The sequence below is a fragment of the Phocoena sinus genome, chromosome 11 (genome assembly GCF_008692025.1).
Source record: "Phocoena sinus isolate mPhoSin1 chromosome 11, mPhoSin1.pri, whole genome shotgun sequence".
Classification (NCBI taxonomy): Eukaryota; Metazoa; Chordata; class Mammalia; order Artiodactyla; family Phocoenidae; genus Phocoena; species Phocoena sinus.
This window is the reverse complement of record NC_045773.1, coordinates 42,012,810-42,036,790: the sequence shown is the minus strand read 5'-3', so window position 1 is coordinate 42,036,790 and position 23,981 is coordinate 42,012,810. Positions and strand designations below refer to the sequence as shown.

Below are 23,981 nucleotides of genomic sequence, written 5' to 3'. Positions count from 1 at the left end.
TTACTGAATATACTGTCACAGAACCAATTCGGCATCACACATCCCCTACCGATGCAATTTTCTGGTGCCTAGGTTCTGTTCCTGTTCATGCAAACACGAGGGAGAAGTTAGAGGTGACTTGGGAGAAGATGAGCAAATCCAAGCACAATGGCGTGGACCCCAAGGCCGTTGTGGAGCAGTACGGCATTGACACCATCCGGCTCTACATCCTTTTCGCCGCCCCTCCTGAGAAGGATATCTTGTGGGATGTAAAAAGTAAGTCACCTTCCTCTTCCCAGCCTGCCTCCTCTGTGATCCGCCTCGGTGCCACAGGAATTCAAGGAAGGAAATGTCTTTGCTGAGTCAATAGTAGGGTTCTAGGAATCAGCTCTGTGAGGCAAGTAGCAGTTTGCCCAACATCCTGTGCCATTCCTAGGCCAGTTTTCTCAGATGTAATGAAATGAGCGTCCAGCCTTTGGGGGAGCTCGCTGTGACTACAGACTCCCAGTCCTCACCACAGCCCTGCTGACCCAGCCCCCAGGCCAGGGCCCCGGAGCCTGCCTTCAGTGAGTCTGTGGCGTTCTCATGCAGGTTCTACGAGGATCCCACTTTGAAAACGTTTCCTTGAGCCAGACTGGCGTTTGTGGTACTCCTGGGCCCACTGTGGTCCACAGAAGCCGGTTCCCTTTTGGTCTAACCTGAAAGGTTTTTTCTAGAATGGTGTCATTGCCTGTCACCAGTCCAGAAAACCCCGCATGGGGCCTGGTCCTGATGTTACCTGTGACCTCTTCAGTCACCCACAGTAGCCTTTAGAGGCCCCCGCAGGGGAGATTCGTCCCTCCAAAGTTGTTTAGACCTAAAACGGTGTGAGGTAGAATAATCTCAGGTATCTGGATATCCTAGAATAAGCTGTCCAACAGTAATCAGTAATTCAGTTTTCCTTCATGTGGTCTTATCCAAGTGTTATGGGGAAAAGAAATCAGATGCCTGGAATCACCGTTCAGTTCAACACACCATTTCTAGTGAGAAGTGTGGTCTGGAGCAGTGGTCACAGATGCCAGTCCTGGAACTAGAATCCCTGGGGACACTCAGGCCCAGGTTCTGGCTCCCCAGCCCTCCTTGTGAGACCAGCTCCAGGAATCTGTCTCTAACAAGCCTTCCAGAAGATCCTGCTGTGCATCCAGGCTCGAGAATGTCTAGTCCAGTGGCTAAAGTGTAAAAGACCTGAACTGGCCCTAATTTGGTTAGCCGTGTGACCCAGGGCCACCAGGTGAAGCTGTTCAACTTCTCCAGATCAGATGAACGGCTGATTTGATGAACACATCTGAAATATGTGATACACACGGATCTGGCGAGGACAGGGGTTGTGTTAAAACACCTCAGGCTATGTAGCACTGCAGCTCAGAGTGCGGTCTGTGGACCACTGCCGCCTCTGCATGTTACCTGTCCACGTGAGATGGGGCACCTGCACCAGTGTAAGTCAACCCTGTCTCCAAGCACACTGTTAGTTCCGAGGACACTTTTGTCACAGCAAGATTTCTTAACCAAGGAGGCAGTGCCCTGATGCACATCCTGGCCCAAGCTTCTAAGCTCGTTGTGGGCCAGTGACAGTTGGTGGAAACCCTTTGTGTAGCCCTGCCGTCCTGTACTCTGAATATTTGGAGATCTAAGAAATGATAGAGTCAGTCCTGGTCTGAGTTCCCAGACACTGGAAGCCAGGAAGGACCCTTCTCCGTGCCCTTGGAGAGATCCACCGGGCACAGTGAAGTGTCTCTTCATTCACAGGTGCTTTGTCACTTAGGTATAACCAAACCAATCATTCTCACATGTCTCTCTTTCTCTCCCTCATTCACTGACATTACACTCAGCTGACGCTCTCCCTGGGGTGCTGAGATGGCAGCAGCGTCTCTGGTCCTTGGCAACTCGATTTATCGAGGCCAGGGTTTCTGGGAAGGTTCCCAGGCCTCAGCTGTTGAGTAACGAGGAGAAAGCCGAGGGAAGGAAGCTGTGGGAGTACAAGAACTCCGTCATCTCTCAGGTCAGAAACCTTCCAGGGGACACTGGTTGATTCTGTAACTGAGCCCTCGTGATCTGTGTGGCTCACCCTGCCTTGGGGTGGGCACTCTGGGTCTTCCTCCTTTCTTATTATGGTGGCCGACTTGCCTTGATTAATTGATCTTACTGCTTTGGGTATTTCACCAAGGTGGAGCAACAGTGCAAACGTTGTCATGAACAGAGATGCTCTCAGGAAATGGCTCCCACTAATGGTGCCTCCCATTTATCCATCCCGGATCTCAAGAAGCTGCCCACTTTCCATGTTTCCATATTTAACACATCCAGGTAGAGAACCAAATTTAATATCATACTGATGACACACTGTATATGTTATAAAAACAGAAACAGAATTTTAGAGTTGAAAGGGGCTGGAAAAGACTCTCTTCTTTAGCCTCCTCATCATCCCATCTGTGGGCAGAGCTGAGACACAGAGAGGCTAAATGTCTTATGAAAGTCACACAACCAGTGAGGAACAGAGCAGAGTTCCCTGACACTCAGAATAGCGAGTACTTTCCCACTCAGGTACTTTGTTACACAATGTTCACGTGAGTTATTGTGGGTTAAATTTTACAGGTAAAATAATTGTTCACTTTATCTTCTTAGAGAATAGTATATTATTGTCTAAATCATTTTAAAAGATTCTTCATTGATAGAATCCCTTTAAATTGTTCAACTAGAGGTCTGCTATAATACCATGACATTCACCTTTTTTAAGAACTTTGTGAAAAAATGTCATATATCTTTGAAAGAAGGCCCCTAGGAAATCTGAAGCCATTTTTTAATGGGTACCAGATACCCCAAATTCTCCTTAGGCTGAATTTGTTTTTTTAAGTTGTGCAGATTCAAGCTTAGAAAGTTAGCCAAGGTCACTTCGCTGGACTCTGGCAACTGATTACATTGAAGGAGCAGGGCTTTTCCTCTGGTTTGTATAACCTGCAGTGGCCCTGGGTCCAGCATGGTCTCATTTATTGACACTTCTTCAGCTTTGTTTTCTCCTCTCTACTATAGTGCAGAGAAACAGAGCTCACGGAATTGAATTTAGTGATCAGAGTGATGCCTGAATGATCGTTTTCATACCCCATATTTTCTCTTTGGATTTGGCAAATTCTTCTCTTCTGTCAGATAATGGAATTGGGTTATTTCAACAAGTTGGAAACTCTGGACATCTTAAGGACGTGTTATTTTTCTATATCTTTGCCCATGGTCAAAATTGAAAAGCACACCAACAGGAAAAAGTTGACAAATCGTATTTGTGTTCTTGTGTTGACTCCGTGTTTGAAAATGTAAAACTAACCTTATCTCATATACCAATAATCTTCACTGTGAATTGAAGTCATGTAACCACAGAGAGGTGGCATCCTTTACCCCATCTCCTGTTTACTATCGTTTTGATGTTTGCTCATCAAATGGGTCCTGCCTCCTTTTCAGGTAATGATCAGTGTTTTCTTAGGCATCTACTATGGGAACCAACACTGTCCCAAATATGGGGGAAGAGTAACAGTCTTGAGTGGTGGAAACAACATTGACTTTGATTTTAAAAATCTTTGTGCTGAGGTTCCCTGGTGGCGCAGTGGTTGAGAGTCCACCTGCTGATGCAGGGGACACGGGTTTGTGCCCCGGTCCGGGAAGATCCCACATGCCACGGAGCGGCTGGGCCCGTGAGCCATGGCCGCTGAGCCTGTGCGTCTGGAGCCTGTTGCTCCATAGCGGGAGAGGCCACAACAGTGAGAGGCCCGCGTACAGCAAAAAAAAAAAAATCTTTGTGCTGACGAAACATTAAAGTGACTATTTAAGATAGTGAATACATTTATAAATATCTTTTATTGCATGCATTTAGTTTCACATTTTTTGGATAATTTAGTTTTTTTATGGAAAGCTTAAAGGAAATTTGAACAAAATGAATCATTCAACTTTTTACCAATAGGTGACTGCCCATTTCACAGAGGACTTCTCACTGAATTCTGCGATTTCTCAACTGATGGGACTCAGCAGTGCCCTCTTGGTAGGTGGCCCGTCTGTGCTCATTTGCTGGTAACCGATGAGGGAGCGTGGCTTCCAGTCACATGGTGAGGTGGCCTGCAGCTCCTTGAGGGCAGAGACTATGCCTTTCTGGACATTTTATCTCTGAAGTCTGGTGTATAGTAGGTGCCCCATAAAGTGAATGGGTGTGACTGAGTTAACTGATTAGCCACACCTCAGGAAGACGCTGAGTGTTTGCAGGAACTGTCGAAGAATGGGGAACCCTGAGCTCCCTGAGGGCCACAAGAGGACCCCTGTCCTGGAGGTTCCACATTGCAGAACCTTTGAGCTAGTCTCTATTTCCCACTGGTTCTGTGCACATAGGAAACATAGCTGAGTGGTTAAGAATTAGGACCGACCTGGATTCTAATCTGGTCTCCATCTCTTGGTTAACCGTGTACGCAGGGACAGATGACTCTCCCACTCTAACCCTTAGCTGCTTTATCTGTCAAATGGGGTAACAATACTGCCCTCAAAGGGTAGTAAAAACCAAATGCGTTAGCATCAGACCGCGGGCGTGGTTAAATGCTCAGTCAACAGTATATCTGCTCAGGAATTCCCTGGCGGTCCAGTGGTTAGGGCTCTGAGCTTCCATTGCAGGGGGCACGGGTTCGATCCCTGGTCCAGGAAACTAAAATCCTGCAAGCCGTGCAGCACGGCCAAAAAGACAAATAGTAATATATCTGCTGTTGCTGCTCCAGCTATTTTTAATACTATGATTAAATGGGGAAAGTTCTTTGCCCAGAGCAAAAATGATGTTGAAGAGGGTTTCTTCCTGCCTGTTTGTGTCTCTGGATTTCACATACATTCATGGCCTTTCTTACCCAGGCTTATCTTGTACACCTCAGTGTTCTTACATTGCTGTTCTTTTCTGTTCCTCAGCAAGCTTCTCAGAGAGTTGTTCTCCACAGCCCTGAGTTTGAGGATGCTCTCTGCGCCCTGATGGTGATGGCTGCTCCCATGGCCCCTCACATAACCTCGGAGCTCTGGGCAGGTAGGTCGAGACCTTGCTTGACCAGTTACTACTGAGCAGCATGTGCTCCAGCCTCTTGTTGAGCATTATTCAGCCGTGGGGTCCAGCGTTTGGCATCTGCACTTGGGACCTCTCTGTGGAAATGGGAATGAAGTGAGAAGGTGCTGTGCAGGAGGACTTGATGGTTATTCTGGGCCCCGTTCTCCAGACCTTGTGTTCAGAGGTCTCCTGTGACTTCTGTGGATGTTTCAAAGGAGCTTGCAGAAGCCAGGCAGCCTAGGGATGCTGTGTTTACATCATGCTTTTATCTGGGGGCCTCTGAGAAGTAGCATTCATTTCTTTTTCATAATTATTTTAGCTCTTCTCACCTGTTTATTCTTCTCAGTAGAACTCTGGCATAGTTCTGTTAAGTTCTCCCAAAATCTCCTTGAGATTGAGATTGGGTTAAACCTAGAATTAACTTGGGAAAGTTTCACATTTATACCGCATCTAGGCTTCCATTCCAAAACATGATCTGTCTCTCCATTCATTCAAGACTTCCCTCGTGCCTGGGCAAGTTTTGTAATTTTCTTCATGTAGGTCCCACACATTTCTTAAGATTATTCTCAAGTAATCTTGCCACATTTCATTTTATTTTTGTTATTGTGACTGGAATCTTTTTTCTTTAATAATTTTTGACTGGTAATATCTGGCATATAATTTTTAATATTAATGTACTTCCTTATTTTCTAACCAGATTCCCTACCAATCTCTCCTCCTTCACTTAATGGGTAGAATCCTCTTGGATTTTCCAGGAGTCTATGATCAGCAAATAAGGTTAAGTTTTCTCCTTTCTGATAGTAATGCCCTTGTGTCTGTTTACTTTCTTTAATATACTGCTTAGAAAACCGTATGTAATGTTAAAGAATACTGGCAACAGCCAATCTTGATTCATTTCCAGATTTAAATGGAACACTTCCCTGTTAGGTATGGTGTTGGCTGTTGGTTTAGAGTAGATATTCCCTGTCATGTTAAGGAAGCGGCCTTCTAACCTTGTTTACCAGAACTCATCTTAGGAATTGGGAGGTAGATTTTACGTAACATCCATTCTTCAATTGTTATGGTGTTGTATCCTTTGCTTTTAATTTTCCCCTTTGCCCTGTTGTCATGACCTACGTCCAATTAATTGATTGCCTAATAGCCTATTGCGGGATAAATTTACCTTAACCATGGGGTAGTAAACCTTTAACATACTGTTAAATTCTATTTGCTAGTGTTTTATTTAGAATTTTGCAATTATACGCCTAAGAGACCCCAGTTTTTTCTCAGTAGGCATTGTCAGGTTTGGGAATAAGGGTTTTGCTGACTTCACCAAGTGAATTGAGTTGCTTCTGTGCTTTAGAACAGACTATACAGGACAAGACGTTCACCCATTCTTTGCTGAATAGCCAGAATGCCCTAAAGGGTGGGTGTTATTAGGCCCTGCCAGGCTACTGCCATATCATATTAGATTATGTAGCCTTTCATTATCTCCTTAGGCAGGAAACATGCCTCTTTCATTTAGCATTGGTGATCACATTAAGTCTTTTAAATGGCACACTGTTAATTCTTTCCTAGTCTTCCCTTCTTTTAAAGCAAAACTTATCTAATTTATAATAAAAGTGTTTACTCTGACCCTAGAATATACAGATCTCTCCCTTTTATCATCTTTTTTTGTCCCACATTATCTGTCTGCCTCCTTCATTTCATTTCTCCCAGGAGGGACTGATGTAAATGGGGTTTTCAGAAACTCCCGCCTTGCATTGCCCCTCCAGTCTCTGTGTTTTAGGGCCAGGATTTGGGGGGGTGGCAGAGAGGGTCTGCTGTCTCCAGGGTCCTGTCCCTGCCCAGCAGGTCTTACCAGACAGGTGTACACTGTGGTGTTACCCTGTTAGTCTGTCCTTCAATTGTGTGACAACATCTCCAGCAGGACATACACTAAAGCAGTATGGTAGAAACTGGCCCATTTCAAACTTTGCTCCATGTTTTTTTCCACACACAATACCAGTGGGCTTTTGTGAGCTGTGTTATAATAAGGAGTGGGTCTAGACTGAGTCTTAGTTTTGCTAGCATGTCTCATTCAGCCATTCAGTAAACATTCATTGAGAATGTATTTTGTGCCTGGCTCTGTTCTAGGCATTGGTGGGAAAGCTGGGGAGGGCATTCTGAGCAGCGGGCATTGCAGTCTGTCTGTGTTCATTCACTTGAGAAGATCTTCCCTCAAGCTTTACAAATTCATGGCAACTAATTTTCTTTTTTTTAATTCAAAGAAACAAGGGGAAGCCTTTGTCTCCTGGCTCTGCACATGTGTATGTGTGTGGCTTCTCTGAATGAGCATCGGGGGCTGTAGCACAGTCAAGTGAGGAATCCTACACACCAGGCATATCACCCTGGTCATTAACTCACAGACAGGTCTCTGTCAGGTGCCTTCTGGAGAGAATGGGGCCACGACCCCTTCCTGCCTCTCCCAGCAGCGGATAAGGGCCAGTGTCACAAGGTGTTGAAAGTCCTTTGCAAACAGAAGTGCTGTGTTGTGACGGTCATTATTGTCATCCCACACTGTCAGTCACTCTTGTCTCAAGCGTTTGGGACAGTTTTTACACACATTTGGTTTATTCTGAAAAACATAGCTTTCATATAACTTCTGGTTTCATTCCTGCATCTTCGAAAGATAACCTCACAATGATTATAATGGAAATGTGGTCAGTGAGGGTGGGTTGTTCAGAAGTTACCATTTCTCAGAATTCTCCAGAGAAGCAGGTTTTCATAAAAGAGATCCTCCCCCAAGGGCAGCAGAATTGAGATCTGTCTTCTGGGGGGCAATTTGGGGTCTATGGGCAAAATGGCCATCGTGGCTCTGGATAAAAGGAAACCTTTAGAGAAGCCCAAAGTGCTTCTCTACCGATCACTTTAAGAATCAGTGGAGACCCGAGAAACAGAACCAGTGTCTTGGCAGTGTGCACACTTCAACAGGATGAGGAAATCTTCTTTTCCTTCCTGAAACTTTGGATCTGAGAAGGTCAATAGACCACACCTGAATTTACAAACTTATCTTTTGTTTACCACCATAGAATACTGTCCTATCTATGAGGGTGTTAGGGAAATTTTGCATATTTGGAGTTACTGATGCTGTTTCCACACAAAGGACACAAGGTTTCCTTTGTTGGTGGATAGTAAAAAAGCCAAAAATCACCAAACGGGGAGCTCCTTGGTGGTACTCTGGTTAAAGGTATCATTTTATCATCATCAAAAATGACCTTTCTAAGAATATACCAGCAATACAAATGAGCTGGTTTTATCTTATATGCAGAATAAGGGCAACTGCCTCAGGTCCCCCTCTTGGGCAGTTGGTGGGGGGAACTACAGCAGCTACGCAGGTATAAAGCAGGGGAGGAGCCTGACAGCAGCTAAAATACTCTAACATGCACTCTCTCACCAAAGCTCCATCAGGAGGCTTGTTGTCCATCTGTAAGATCCGCCCTCCCCCAAGTTGCTCTCCAGTCTACTGGCTACCACCACCAACTGGGTTCAGATAATACAGACTATCCCTTGGTAAATGCTTTTGGCAGTTTTAGGCATGGGTAAGTGTGCCTCCTCAGGATGACCCTCCTCCTCCCCTCTCCACAAGGAAATCATTCTAATGCACAGTGCCCAAGTTTCATTTCCATAGTCTTTTTCTTCATCCTTAGAGGGCACATTTTTTTTGGAAAATAATAGATCAGGGTTTGGCTGGGCATCTAGTCCAGTATTTAGCTCAAAATGCTATCCCCACAGTATTCAGGTTCACATAAATTCATCTCAATTCAGTTCAGACTCAAATCCACTGTTGGTATTAGTCATCATATTACTAATCACAGTCTTTTACTGAGCCTTGCTCAGGGTTTGTTAGGAAGCACCTGTCTATGCCTTTTTCCAGAGGCTCAATTCTGCACCTTCCTTGGAAGAGTCACATCCTTGCCAAAACTCCATCGTGGGTGGTGGAACAATTTAGCTTGTGCATGCCCCCCCAAGAAATACGTAGCTAATGATAAGAATGTATGGTGTCAAACTGGAGAGGGACAAAATGGTTCTAGTGACAAAATTATCTCTATCAGAGAGAAAAACTCTTCAGTGGGATTTTTTTCACAGCCTCCCATTCAGTGCTCTGAGGAGCTGCCTCGCAAATGTCCATTATTACTCTGCTCAGTCACACCCTAGGACAGCTCTAGCCCTCATTACTCATTTGTAATAATAATAATACCTTGCATTTAATGTACTGCTTATCATATGTATGATATGTCCTATAACATTTATGATATATTTATTTACATTTAATTATAATTTAATGTATGTATTTTATAATGTACTGCTTTATCATATATATATAGTACATTAAATTCACAATAATTTGATTCCTATCTGTGAAGTAAATAATTAACCGAGCAGCCTTGAGTTACTCAAATCTTGTACATTCTCAGAAGGGCCTACTTGTATGACTAGCCTTTGGCTGGCTCCTAGGAACTGAGGTCTTAGAATGTTCCCTATGCTACTAACTGATTAGGGCACTGTGCATGCTTGAGGTCTTGAACCACATTATACCAGCTTGTGTGGATAGTTCGTGTAAAAAATGTGATTTATGGTGAACACCTGCTTTCCTTCTGGAGGGTCTGAAGTTTCAGTAACTGCAGTTACCACTGCAATTACCCCAATAAAAACCCTGGACTCTTAGGCTCAAGCAGACTCCCCTGGAAGAAAACATTTTGCATGTGTTTCTGCAGTTCATTGCTGGGGGATTTAGTATGTCCTGTGTGACTCCACTGGGAGAGGACTCTTGGAAGCTTATACCTGGTATCCTCCAGCTTCTGCCTGATGTACCTTTTTCCTTTATTGATCCTGCTTTTTATCCCTTTGCTGTAATAAACTATAGCCTGACTATTAAAAAAAAAATGACCTTTCTAACAGGCAGCAGCTTGGATGGATCTCAAGGGCATTATGGTAAGTGAAAAAAAAGCCAATCTCGGGCTTCCCTGGTGGCGCGGTGGTTGAGAGTCCACCTGCCGATGCAGGGGACACGGATTCGTGCCCCGGTCCGGGAGGATCCCGTGTGCCGCAGAGCGGCTGGGCCCGTGAGCCGTGGCTGCTGGGCCTGCGCGTCCGGAGCCTGTGCTCCGCAACGGGAGAGGCCACAACAGTGAGAGGCCTGCGTACCGCAAAAAAAAAAAAAAAAAAAAAAAAAAAGCCAATCTCAAAAGGCTATATATTCTATGATCCCATTTATCACATTCTTGAAAAAAACAAAACTACAGAGATGAAGAACACATTAGTGGTTGCCCAGGGTAGGGTTAGGGACTGGGCAGAAGGGATGGTGGCCATAAAAGGGGAAAGGGAGCCTTGTGGTGATGGAACAGTTCTGTCTCTTGAGTGCAGTGGTGGTTATATGAAGCCACACGCACACACGTTAGTGCTTATAAAACTGGTGAAATCTTGGGCTTCCCTGGTGGCGCAGTGGTTGAGAGTACACCTGCCGATGCAGGGGACACAGGTTCATGGTCAGGTCCGGGAAAATCCCACATGCCGCGGAGCGGCTGGGCCCATGAGCCATGGCTGCTGAGTCTGTGCGTCCGGAGCCTGTGCTCCACAACGGGAGAGGCCACAAGAGTGAGAGGCCTGTGTACCACACAAAAAAAACAAAAACAAAAACAAACAAACAAAAACTGGTGAAATCTGAATGAGATCTGTGGATTGTACCAATGTCCATTTCCTGGTTTTGACATTGTGCTGTAGTTATGCCAGATGTTACCACTGGGGGAGGCTGGGGGAGGGGTCATAGGACCTCCTGTACATTTCTTTGCAACCTCCTATGAATCTATAATTATTTCAATTTCTTTTTGTTTGTTTGTTTTAAATTACCTTTCTAAACCCACAAGTCCTGAGTGTTGAGATTCTGGTTCTGGAATGTCATAGACGAGAGAGGAAGGAAGGGAAGAAGCAATTTATTTCTTGTTGTGGAAGGTTTTAATAGACACACACACACACACAACTGACCAGATGCAGCCATTCATCCCACTAGTGTGTGAGGCTCCCGTGTCTCCTGCATCGCTCTGCAGAGCAGCGTGAAGAAGCTCGTGGTGATGGGATGGGTCTGCCCTAAGTGCCCAAGGAGCGCTGCTCCTCGAGGGTGATCTCACAGCTACACAAGCCCCGCTTCCGAAGAAAAGTACATAGAGCCAGCTGCAGAAAATAGCTTCACCCTCCAGTGTACCTCTCTGGGCTTCTTAAAGCAAAAGCAGAATCTAGATTTTTCATTGAAAAGTACATCTATATGCATATTGTAAAACCTTCAGTTCTTACAAAGGGTGTGTCCTAAGTTCCCTCCCATCCTCACCCCTATGCTCAGTTGCTCTCCCCAAGCACCTCCACTGCCAGTTGGATAGTTGATTTGACAGAACTCCATGTATGTATGTGAAATGTTTCTCTCTTACCATATGGAGTGTATAGAATCGTTCTATATCAACACTTACAGGCTGACCCTGTTCTTTTTTTTTTTTTTTTTTTTTTTTTGTGGTACGCGGGCCTTTCACTGTTGTGGCCTCTCCCATTGTGGAGCACAGGCTCCGGACGCGCAGGCTCAGCGGCCATGGCTCACAGGCCCAGCTGCTCCGCAGCATGTGGGATCTTCCCGGACCGGGGCACGAACCTGCGTCCCCTGCATCGACGGGCGGACTCTCAACCACTGCGCCACCAGGGAAGCCCTGCCCTGTTCTTTTTTAACAGCTATATGGTGTCCTACCCAGTGAATATTCCATAGGTTATTAAACAGTCATCCACTGATGGGCATTTGAGTGATTTCTCCTCTTTTTCTGTTTTTTTGTGCTGCTTTGAGATGAGCCTCTTGTCCAAAATACAAGTTATTTAAAATGTGGTGATAAGATCTCCATTTCTATTTCTCTGGCCATTTTTACAGTTTCAACAGTGATTTATCTATCTTGGTTTTTGCCTCCGGCTTTTACCTCTTGTCATCTCCAAGTCTTCCATCAGTACTTTAATTGTGAGGGTCACAACAAGGTGACCCTTTGCCTCTCTTAAGTTTCTGAAGTAACTCTAATCTTGAAGTATAGTCTACCACCATAAACCCATTTTTCTTAGTAAAAATGGTGGTAAAATATTGTAGCTATATTGTTTTGCTGTACATATATGCTGTATTCATTAATTTCAACAAAACTGTAAATCTTGGGAATTCCCTGGCGGACCAGCAGTTAGGATTCCACGCTTTCCCTGCCAAGGGTGCAGGTTCAGTCCCTGGTTGGGGAAGTAAGATCACACAAGCCACGCAGTACAGCCAAGGAACAACAACAACAGCAACGACAACTGCAAATCTACAAATAATCTGGAAGTGTGGGAACACTTCTTGTAAGGGACGCTAAGATACTTGTAAGGGACAGTAAGACATCTGCTGATGTTCGGATGGTTTTATACATGAATGTGTATGCTGTGTCAGTGTTGTTATTTCAAAATAATGTCAACAGAACCCTTTCTGTGGGTAAAGGCTAATGTGAAGTAGCATCACTTCCTGTCCACTTCCTTGGAAGTGCCAGGGCTGGACGAGGCATGATGGGGATGAGACACCACAGAGTCCCCAGGTCCTCCTCTGTGTGTATATGAGGATGGGGGCGGGCTGGAGACAGGCCTGCCATCCACGGGCACCATGACCACCCAGCACTCACTCCGGGTGCCATGGTGGCATGGCAACCTCACCAGCTCTCAGAGCGGGAGAGGAGGCTTGTTTCAGTTATTTCACGGGAAGGTCAGCAACAACAGCTCTCCAGAGGAGGGGCAGGAAGGGGGTGGGCTGACAGTGACAGCTGGCCCTGCGTGGTGGCCTTGTGTGCCAGGGCCTTGCCACTTCCCAGCCTGTGTTCAGACTTTCTCCACAGGCTTCCCAAAGGCCAGCTCTTGACCTGACCTGTGTCATGTAAAGAAACCATTGTATTTGCCATGCAAATATTAGGTATTTTTACTACCCTAAAAAGAGCAGGAAGGCAAAAACACTACGTAGAACTGGGGGTGGTAAGTTTCTTTTCCTCCCTGCTGAGCAGGATGGCCCCACTCCCATCTATATGGAATTGCTGGCAGGGGCCCAGGCCGCTATAAATAAGCATCCTAATTGCTCCAGGAAGGCTGGACTTCCTCATTTTTTTTAAAGTGGAATTTGTAACAGCTTCTGCCCAGAACATTTGTGTCCAATGTCCTTTCATCTCCCAGGCATCCTGTACAACTGCCATGCGGAGATTTTGGAATGCTTCCCACTGCAGCTGGGTCACAGGACAAGGCATGCTGGCCCAGCCAGCTAAAATGAAGAAGTAATTATCTTCCTTCTGTGACCTCTGTCTTGCGATATGAGTCTTAATAGGATCCCTTCTGAGGAACAAGCAGGAAGCTCCTTTCTGCTTCTGCCAAAAGGCACATCTGTTAGAAATGGAGTAGGTTCATTAGAAGCATGGGAATCCCAGGACACAGGGGCCAGATGGGCCCCAGGAATACATCTTTTATGCTACTTGATTCTCAGACTTCCCTCAGGTTGACTAGCAGCACAGGGTTACAATAGGAGTGACAGACAGTAAAACATGTGAAGCTACAACAAATCTGTGATGCCTGCACAAGAACCAAGACAGAGGTCAACAGAACAAAATGGACCAGTGCTATTCAGAGTGGTCCGTAGACCTGAGGCTGGTCTAGGAACTGTCTGTAGGCCAAGATAAGGAGCTCAGTAGGTACATCACCTGTGTCACTAAGCACATATTCGTGTAAGACTGACCATTTTTTTGGTAGCAAGAATTTCTCAATGAAGGAAGCAGTGTGTTAATTCATATTCTGGCCCGTTCTTCAGCTCATCACAGACAGGCATTTTGAGTATCTTTGTAGTGAATAGTTCTGATACCATCCCTAATATAATATATTGTAAAAGAAAAATCACAAACCAATAGGGAAGAGAAGGTTTATTCAACAGATTGGATTTGGAGAATTGACCAAGTTTTTTTTGTTTGTTTGTTTGTTTTGCGGTACGCGGGCCTCCCACTGTTGTGGCCTCCCCTGTTGCGGAGCACAGTCTCCGGACGTGCAGGCTCATGGGCCCATGGCTCACGGGCCCAGCCGCTCCGCGGCATGTGGGATCTTCCCAGACCAGGGCACGAACCCGTGCCCCCTGCATCGGCAGGTGGACTCTCAACCACTGCGCCCCCAGGGAAGCCCTGACCAAGTTCTTTTTAAGAATGTTTTTTCACATGATATGCAAAATAAATTATGGATAAATGGGCAAGAAAATGAAACCTAAAAAAAAAAAACAGAAGAAAAATCTTGAACTGATGTTATAGCATGGAAAACTGTTTTTAAATATCTTTTCTAATTACAGAAGTAATAAGTATTCCTTGTAGAAAATCTATAAATTTTTTTTGAAGTTTATGTTTATTCTTATAGTTCTAGTTATTCCATTTCACTCTGTATAATATTCTGTTGAATAAATAGCTCAATTTATTTATCTAGTCGCCTACTAATGGTCATATGGGCTGTTTGAAGTTTTAATTATTTTTACTATTAAAATAACGTCAACAATGCTTCAGTGAATGCTCTGGTAGCTTTCTTCTTCCTAATACTACTAAAGGCCTAGATAGAGGCAGTACATGAGAATTCCATTGTTTCACTTCCTCACCAGCATTGGTATTGTTTCAGTGGTATTTTTTCATCATCATCAATAAATCTGTTTTTAATAGAAAGATCACCTATACTTCTGCCTCCCAGGGTTAATGCTTGCTGCTTTTCTGATGTATTTCCTTCTAAATTTTTATCTGTTTATTTAAATATTTACTAAAACTGTGGCCATACTGTATATACTATAGTGTGTCATCCTTTTCCATGAAATTGATTATTAGTTTAAAATGTAGGAAAAAAGAGAATCCAAAACTATATCTACAGCATGATCCTGGTGGTAGTTTGGTTTCATTTTGTGGAGTTGGTTTGTACATACAAGTATTCATTAAATATATTACATTAGTATCTTTCAAAATAAAAAGTTAAAAAGATGCTATCCATGTAAACATGATTTTCTTCTTTGTTTTTAGACTTTTTACAAATTTTCTGCAAGGAGCATGCATTACTTTTGTCATCAAAGAACATAAAATAAAACATTGTCATTCACAGCTAGTGTTCGGGACTGGCATTGGTGGGATTCATTCCCTCTGTCCCAGACTTGGCCTCAGACCATCCCCTGAGCTATGGGCCCATCCCTCAAATGCATCTGCTGGTCTCAAGACTAGTAATAAGGGGGAGGTATGTAAGGGCCACCCCACCTCCACCAGCCCTGGAAAAGCCATTCACAGCGTAAGGGCTATGCATCTACCACAGCACCGCCCCCAGCGTGGGCACACGGGCCACATGCACTTGCCCGCTTACCCAGGGCTTGCCTCTGGGAGGACCAGGAGGCAGCGGGGATACCACACAACAATTGCCCAGTGATCTGTTTTCTGCTCTGTGTATTTCCTGCCCATTTGGGGGCATCTCTTGTACTCATGAGATCAACAGAGGCTTGGAAATCAAACTTTCCCTGCTAGGAAGCCCCTGGTTGAAGTCCCAAAGCACTGACAGTTGGCCCTGAGCAGCTCTGGATGGTGAGCCTCCTCTGCTTTGGGAGCTGCAGCGTGAAGCACTCTGGGAAGAGAGACTGGAGAGGGTTTCATTCCTCCCTGCTTCCTCGGGTTTGACCCACCCTGAGCCAAGGACAGCTCTTTCCAATTTGGTAATGGGGGGAGCCCCTCCCGAGAAGAAGTTTAGCGGAAAGGTTGAGCGCCCTCAGAGTAGGTCCAGAAGGAGTGCCCGCTGTTCTCAGCATGTTGGCTCTGGTGATTATGAGTAAAAGTACTCTCAGGCCACAAGTATTCATGGGCCAGAAAGGAAGCAAATGCAGCTCATTACTTTGGGATCCACTCTCAGGAGCACAAAGGATTCCTTCACCAGCAGGACTGCAGAGAGACCGAGTAAAAGCAGCAGCCTTGCTTTTGCAAATGCACTTGAGAACAGTGTGTCCATCCATCGTTATGGCTCTGGGTGTTGTTTGAAAAAAAAAGAAAAAGCTACCTATAAACTGGGATGATGAGCCAGGCTGAAGGAAGTAGGGGGCACCTGGTAGGCTGTGGAAAGCCATGGTGTGGCCTCCTGGGGCCTCAGACGGCTCCAAGCCAGGCTGTGTCAGGGCAAACGCTTTATTAGTGCTCCCAAGGGCCTCGTACGTGCTCAGTGACTCTCTGTGCCTTGGCGTTGCAGGCCTGGCGCTGGTGCCAAGGAAGCTGTGTACTCACTACGCCTGGGACACCAGTGTGCTGCTTCAAGCCTGGCCAGCTGTGGACCCGCAGTTCCTCCAGCAGCCCGATGTTGTACAGATGGCGGTTCTGGTGAGTGTCTCCCGCAGCCCCCAGGGCCAAGGCGAACCGGCCACACACACACGGATGGGTTTGGAAATTTCTCGCCAGGCCTTTCTAGCCCACTCAGCTCTCCGCCCAACCCTCCAGCCTGTCTTCCTTTGCCAGCACCTTCAGTTTTGAAGTTACCACATACCAAAAGCTTGTGAGCATAAAACTTGTGGCCAGAAAGTGGAAAGTATCAACCTGTCCTGCATTATAGGTTCTAACTGTCTTCCTTTCCAACTGTGTTTCAATCTCTCTAAGTTTCATTCAGCTGCTCTGGGCTCTTGGAGGGGGTAGAGTGATGGTGAGGAGGTGGGCAAGGAACACCTCGTGCTGCAAAATATATTCCAGAAAGGCTACATGAAATTTATTTTTTGGTAAATTGCATCATTTTAAATACATAAAAGTAGTTGATTATAGAGCAAATAACTCTCCTATAGTTTATCCTTATGTAATTTTTATGTATTTAATTTGTTTAATCTGAGACCCATTATGAGGAATATCTCTTAAATATGCTGATGTGGCTGAAGAGGGAAAGAAAACAAGGGGTGAACCTTTTAGTCTGAACCACACATGGGCCAGCTAACTTACATCCCAAGTTTAATTTAAGTCTCACCACCCTAAAAGATAGGCTTAGCTGTTCCCATTTTTTTCAGCTGAGGACACAGGCTCAGAGAAGCTCGTCACCTTGCCCACGTTTATTTGTTTATTCCTCAGTCATTGTCAAGTTACCTATGCTATCAATACATCAGGCACAGTGCTAGGCTCTGGGGACACAAACTGAAATGCAAAAAACAGGGTCCCTGCCCTCACGGAGCTTAAAGCCTAGTGGGAAAGATAGGGGAAAAGAAGAAGGAAAGAGAAAAATAAACAAAATAATTGCAAACTGTGGAAAGTACCACAAAATAATCACCCAGGGGCTGAACAGGAGCCGGGCCTGCCAGGCCCCACCTGCTTTGTCTGCAAACCCTGGGCCCTGCGGGCAGATCCATGTTGGGAAAGACAGTTGCCCCTAGGAGACTGGGTCCTTCACAGATGCTCTGTCTCCATACCACCTCCCCGACACTTAGTTCCTCATTGCCTCCAATTCGCCCCCCCCCCATGGAGGGGAGGAGGGGGGCTGCCCTGCTAGGCTTCTTCCCAAAATCCTCAAAACCGAAACCAGCCTGTGGCACAGAGAGGCAATTTCTTTAACTTGAATAATGTTTCTAAGAAATAACTATCTGTGTACCCCTAAGAACTCATCCTCAGCGCAACTGAGAAATACCAACCTGAGACACTGAAGTTTTAATCTGTGAAAACGTCTTTCCATTTTAAATTACCACTGAAGAAAAGAAATTTAGTTTTGATAATTGGTAAAATAATTTCAGATTATCATTGAAATAAACATCCAAGATTTAAAATGTGTGGAGGACTCCCTGCAAGTACACCAAACTCAAGAACCTTTGGGTTGGGGCACTGTGCCACGTGGCAGGACTTCTGTCAAGGTCTGTGTTCTGTCTCCACGTGATCTCACTTGGTGCCATGGCCAGAAATAGAAGTTGCAACACAGAACGGTGTAACTCGGTGTAATTCAGTTCAGCCGTGCCCATGTGCTCTGAGCCCAGAGGCACTACATCGTCTTCATGGAGCCCAGCACCCAGGAGGGACAGTCTGGGGAGGCACACGCATTGTCATGCACACCGAGAGTTTGTGTAGCCTCCAGGTTAAGATGTAAGAGCTTGGAAGTTGGACCATCTCAGCTTTGCAAAATACTTAATTTCTCTAAGCCTCAGTTTCCTCAGAAAACACAGGGCCTGCCTTACCTGGTTGTTGAAAGAATTAGATGGGATAATGCCAGGAGGTACTTAGCCTGCTTCTGGACACACTAATGACAAAAGCCACTAACACGCAGTGAGTACCGACTAAGAACTTTCCAGATACTAACTCATTAACCCCGCACAACAGCCCTGTGAAGCAGACCCCGCCGTTTTCCCCATTTCACAGACAAGGCAGATACGTGCCTAACCCCATCTTACAAGTGAGGAAACAGTGGCAGAACAGGGTTTAATAACTCACTCAGTAAATATTAAATGCTGCTAGCATCAGCATCGCTGCCTCTGGCAGTTGGGGGATTGGAGGAGGCATCCAAGGAAGGGGATGTGGACCTTGGCTTTGAAAGAGGAGCAGCATTTCCCTAGTGGAGAAAGGAGCAAAGGCGGGGGAAGTCCTCACTGGACCATGAGCCATGGAGGGGGTGGAACAGAGGCAGAGGCAGGGCAGCACTGGAGAGAAGGCCAGACTCCATCCCGAGAGGTTGGGGGCTGGCAGGGAAGAGAGAGGGTCCATGGGGTCATCCCGTCTCCACCACTTGCTGGAAAGGGGCCTTGGGTAAGTGGCTTCACCTCCTATCCCTTAGCTTTGCCCTCTGTGAATCGGGGATGGAACGGCTGTGACCTACCTCACAGGCTTGTGGTGGGGATAAACAGGTTCACTCAGGTGGATTGTGGAGCACAGTGCCTGGCACAGAGTGAGAGCTCAGACAACGTGAGCTTTTATTGTCATTAGCCATTGCAGGGCTCCTGTCAGTGAGTAGTGGTGGATGGGGCGGGTGGATAGTGCTCGTGGCCAGGGGCCCTCCAGGCAGCTGTTGGAAAAGTCCAAGAGAACAATGCAGAGGCCCGGACCAAGGCTGAGCGATGAAGTGGCGGTGGCAAAGCTTGCAAGGCCACCAAATGGGGACTGGGAGACCTTTCTGAAGTCAAGCAGCCACTGTTTGAGGTGATGTCTTACTTGTCTCCCACCCAGTGATCTAGGCTAATGCAGCCCATAAAAATGCCACTAAGTTCTACAGAAATCTGAAAAGATGAGGTGGGTGATTAAGGGATCCTGGATAATGTGCTTGGGTTGAAACTTCAGAAGTTCTTCCTGGTAATTTTTCATAACACAGTGACTTTATTTTCCAAGTTAAAAACAGGAGCATTTGTGAAAAAAACGTAAGCGTTCTTACAGGAGCGATGGGATGGAGAAATATGAGTGAAGCGGGGTGGGGACCCAGCACAGCAGTTCAGAAGCTATTTGGGTCATGTGTCGCTTTCCTCGGTGGCAGTATCAGTTCATATTTGATGTGAAGTTTATCCTTATGAAACTAATATTCAGTGAATACCACTACGGCTAGAACTATACTGGCCCGTTTTAGGCAAGAGTTGTGTGTGATGTAGATCCAGCTTCCAGGTGGTCAAACTTGAGCGCCCCCTTCTGGAGCCAGTCATCAGGGAGGGAGGTTGCCTACACGCCCCAGAAATTAGTCCACGTGAGATCTAGGTAAATCCTCGGTGACACCCCCTGTAGCCAGATCTGAACTTGATTTGAGCTTCAGTAACACAATAATCCCTCTACCCCCGGATACAGCCTAAGCCATCTCATGCTGAGGATTTTTGACATAGTTTCCACCACAGCTGTGATGGGCAACACTCAGGAAATACAGGGTGGCGCCCTCTCCCTCTCCTTATCCAAAGCGTTCGGGCGTTAATCCTACCCATCTAAGTGTGCTTTGTTCTTCCGGGAAGCTGGGTGCTGCCTTTCTTTCTCTTTTCCCGTACTCCTTCCCCACACAGAGGCAGCAGTACCCTTGAGGGGCAGTGGGTATTGATGTCTGGCTGCCTGCCACTCTCAGGACTTTGCTCATTGTTTGTCTCGGCTTTTCACCTTCTCAGATCAACAACAAAGCCTGCGGCAAAATCCCTGTGCCCCAACAAGTTGCCCAGGACCAGGACAAAGTCCACGAACTGGTTCTCCAAAGTGAACTGGGTGTCAGGCTCTTACAGGGGCGAAGCATCAAGAAGGCCTTCCTCTCCCCCCGAACCGCCCTCATCAACTTCCTGGTGCAGGAATGACTAAAGGGATGCTGCGGCTACCACGAGGGCTTGAGGCACCTCCTCCAGGTCTGGGATGAAGGAAGGAGTCTGGGGCCCAGAGACAGGAAAAAAACAAATGTCTTTTTTATATATATACATAAATTTTATTTATTTATTTATTTATTTATTTATTTATTTATTTATTTATTTATTTATTTATTTATTTATGTCTGTGTTGGGCCTTCGTTGCAGTACGCGGGCTTCTCTTTGACGTGGCTTCTCTTGTTGTGGAGCGTGGGCTTTAGGCGTGCAGGCTTCAGTAGTTGTGGCATGCGGGCTCAGTAGTTGTGGCACACGGGCTTAGTTGCTCTGCGGCATGTGGAAATCTTCCTGGACCAGGGCTCAAACCCGTGTCCCCTGCATTGGCAGGCAGATTCTTAACCACTGTGCCACCAAGCCCCAAGCCCAATGTCTTGAATGTCTGCCTTTGCACTCTGACGGGCTGGCATCAACAGGGTGCCTCTGAGGTGTGGCCTGTGCAGGGGTGAAGGTGGGTGAAGGCAGAGGAGAAATATGAGTGAAGCGGGGTGGGGACCCAGTACCTTCCTCCACCATTGCAGGGTGGAGGAAGCATCTAGCCCCATAGGAAGCCACCAGAGATTCAGCTGGGTGGGAGCGAGAAGGTGAATTGAAAAGCAAGCGAGGATGAGCACGAAGCCTCTCGAGCAGCCTGGGAGCTTCTGGACCCCAGACATTGCACTGCCTTAGGCAGGTGTTAGGAACATAAGGCTAAACTGAGGAGGCACAGGGGCTGAGGAGCAGCGTGAGCAGTCACTGTTGAACAGGTTACAGAGCCTCAGCATCGTGGCGGATTGTCTCCCGCCTTCAGGCTAGATGGAGAAGCCATTTGGATCGTGTCCAAATATCCATATGCGGAGTGGACACTGGGGTCTTCAGAAGTTGCTCAGGGGAATTCCCTGGCGGCCCAGCGGTTAGGACTCAGCGCTTTCACTGCCGTGGGCCCCGGGTTCGATCCCTGGTCAGAGAACTAAGATCTTGTGGGCTGGCGCAGCCAAAAAAAAAGAAGTTGCTCGGAATCAAAAGGCAAGCAGGGCTAGTCTGGCTGCCAGCACTCCCACCACTTCTCAGCCCTGCCGTGCAGGCTGTTTCCACCCCAGCCCAGCTGGACTTGCCTGCCGGGCCTTCTCTGATCCTGGTACTCAGGCTCTTGGACGAAGTACCACTTCCCACTGTGAATGGTGAGCAGCGCTTCCTAACCACTCCCTCAGGGTGTAAAATTTGCTGTGAAGTGAAGCGGAACGGAGCTGGTTCCAGCCTCGGATGGAACCAATCTCAGAGCCCGCTGCAGCTCAACAGGGAGTCTGCTCATGTGCGCCGCAGATGGTGATGCCGCCATGGATGTGGCCCCCAGAGCCAGTCATTAGGAAGAGCAAGTCCACCGCAGGGGGTGGGACTGATGCCACCCAGGCATCTCCTCCTGTGCTTGAGCCACAGCAGTTGGCTGCCAGGGAGACCCTGTGTCATTGTATATTAGGGTGATCCTGGGTTTCTGTGAAGTCAGCTATCAGGTGCTCTTACCAGAACTGGCCTAAGCCACTGATTACTATTTAATAGGGGGAGGAGGAGGAGAATCTAGCCATTCTGTGACACTGAAAATCTGTATTCATTCTCTGATGCCTTTTTCTGAAGTAGCCTCAGATGTGGTCCCCTGCACTTCAGCAGTTAACAGATGACTTTTTTTAATGGAATAAAATGTTTGTCATGTATGACTTTGGGACATATGTGTGATCCTGGAATAGCCACCATATTCCAATTCTGGGAGTTAATCAGGAACAGATTGAGGTATTCCATCGTCATCTGAAGCACTGGCTATGTGCCTGACTCCACGTGGACTGTTATAAAGTGGGATGCATGGGGAACTTACAGAACATGGTAGACCATACTGACTCAGGAATGTTAGTAACAGCAACTAAGTCACTTGACTCAAACTTAATATTCTGCCTGATCCCCATGCCCAGAAATCCTGGTTTAATTGATCTGAAGTGCACTTGGGCATCTGGGAAATCTTAAAAGCTCCACAGGTGATTCTAATGGACAGCTAAGTTTGAAAACCACCGGATTAATTGATGCATTTGAACCATATGTCTAACTAGTCCTTTCTCTCCCTAACCTTCAGCTTAACTGGGATGAATTTGATAACGACCAAAACACAATGAAGTAGAGCTGGGAAAGACTAGGACCAGAAGGGAACGCAGGGGCCGGAACTCTGGAGCAAATATTTAAGATGTTCCTAGAGCTGACTTGAGTGTACACAATCCAATTCCATGTACCAGCAAATGTGGATTAAATATAAGTGAACGGATGAGGCTATTTGGTACAAGGAGGCGAGTGAGTGTTTTTGCTTGATTGTCTTGTTTATTCCAGAAGTAACGTAAGTGGTCTTGAGTCTGTCAACAAGATGAGTGTAGGGAGCCCTTTGCACATAATCTGGCCAGAGCAATGGGCGAGTCCAGCCTCAAGGCCACTGGACTAACCAGCACGTCTTTGGAGACCTTTTTCTCCAAGAGGATAAAACTTTTAAAAACAAGAGCTCATTGGTACTACTGAGATGGTTGGTGTAATGGAAAAATTGAACAGAAAAATCTGATCCCTGGGGTGGGAAATGATCTCAGTCCTTTATTAACTGCCTTGATTAGGTCAAAAACTGGACTCAACAAGTTCACTTGCATTATGTCATTTAATTTCCACTAAAACCCTAGAGGGAAGGAATTATTCTCTCATAAATATGAAGATACCCAGGTTCTGAGGTTCAGTAATTTGCTCAGTTTCCACAGCTAAGTAGAAGAACTGAATCCAAACCCAGGTCCTCTGGCCTCCAAATCCCCTTATGCCATCCACTGTACCTACCAGTCCCCTCACCTAATTGCCCATCTTGCTTGAAGTCAGGAAAATTGAGATGTTGGCTGGAAGCTTGGTGCTTACTAGGGAAGCCTCGCGACTGAATGGAGTGGCCATTATTCTTGTTGCCTTTGCTGCCTTGGCTTGGGGTTTACTGATTGATGGCCTGAGGCTGCTGGGGGCAGATGGCCCAGTGGTGTGAGCTAGAGGTTTGTGGCCACATAAAGAAGTCCACCAGAAATCCTTGCAAGCCACTCATGGCCCACAGGCTTCTTGGCAGGCCAATGCTCAGACAAGATGGCCTCCAAACCAAAAGCTGAGGATCCAAAGTTGGCTTTGGTTTTCATTTCCAGGTGGTTTGATTCCCGAACTGAGCCCAAGTCAGGGTTATGAGGCCACTAGTGCACACGGACATGCAGCAACATGCACCTGGGCTGATGACATTTCTGCTGGGCCACAGTCGGCCATTACTCGGGCCAAAGAGGGCATGGTTCCTGCATCAGCTGCCCTGGCCTCCACCACCAGCTGCCCTCTTGGTGTTTCTCCGCCTAGGAGGGAAGGGAAGGAGGCAGACAAGTCTACAGGGTCATTCTGTGCACCAGGAACCGTGCAAGAGGTTTTGCTGGTGCTCTTAAATCCTCACATCAGTGCTAGAAAGTGGGAATTATGACCCACATCCTATAAAGAAGGAAACTGAAGCCTAGAAAAGTATAGTGGATTACCTACATCATGCCACTGATAGCTGCTCAA

The 23,981-nt window shown here is 46.4% G+C and overlaps 1 protein-coding gene across 1 annotated transcript in view; it reads left to right on the top strand.

Annotated features, from left to right (window-relative positions):
* The window catches only part of LARS2 (leucyl-tRNA synthetase 2, mitochondrial), a 159,076-nt gene extending 138,585 nt beyond the window's left edge, over nt 1-20,491 (top strand). Inside the window, exons 17-22 of the mRNA XM_032649183.1 lie at nt 73-255; nt 1,848-2,017; nt 3,959-4,036; nt 4,936-5,047; nt 16,337-16,464; nt 20,172-20,491. Of these exons, the coding sequence (XP_032505074.1) occupies nt 73-255; nt 1,848-2,017; nt 3,959-4,036; nt 4,936-5,047; nt 16,337-16,464; nt 20,172-20,351 (851 nt within the window). The 3' untranslated portion in view covers nt 20,352-20,491. The remainder of the gene's footprint in view (nt 1-72; nt 256-1,847; nt 2,018-3,958; nt 4,037-4,935; nt 5,048-16,336; nt 16,465-20,171) is intronic.
* Nucleotides 20,492-23,981: the final 3,490 nt, after the last annotated feature.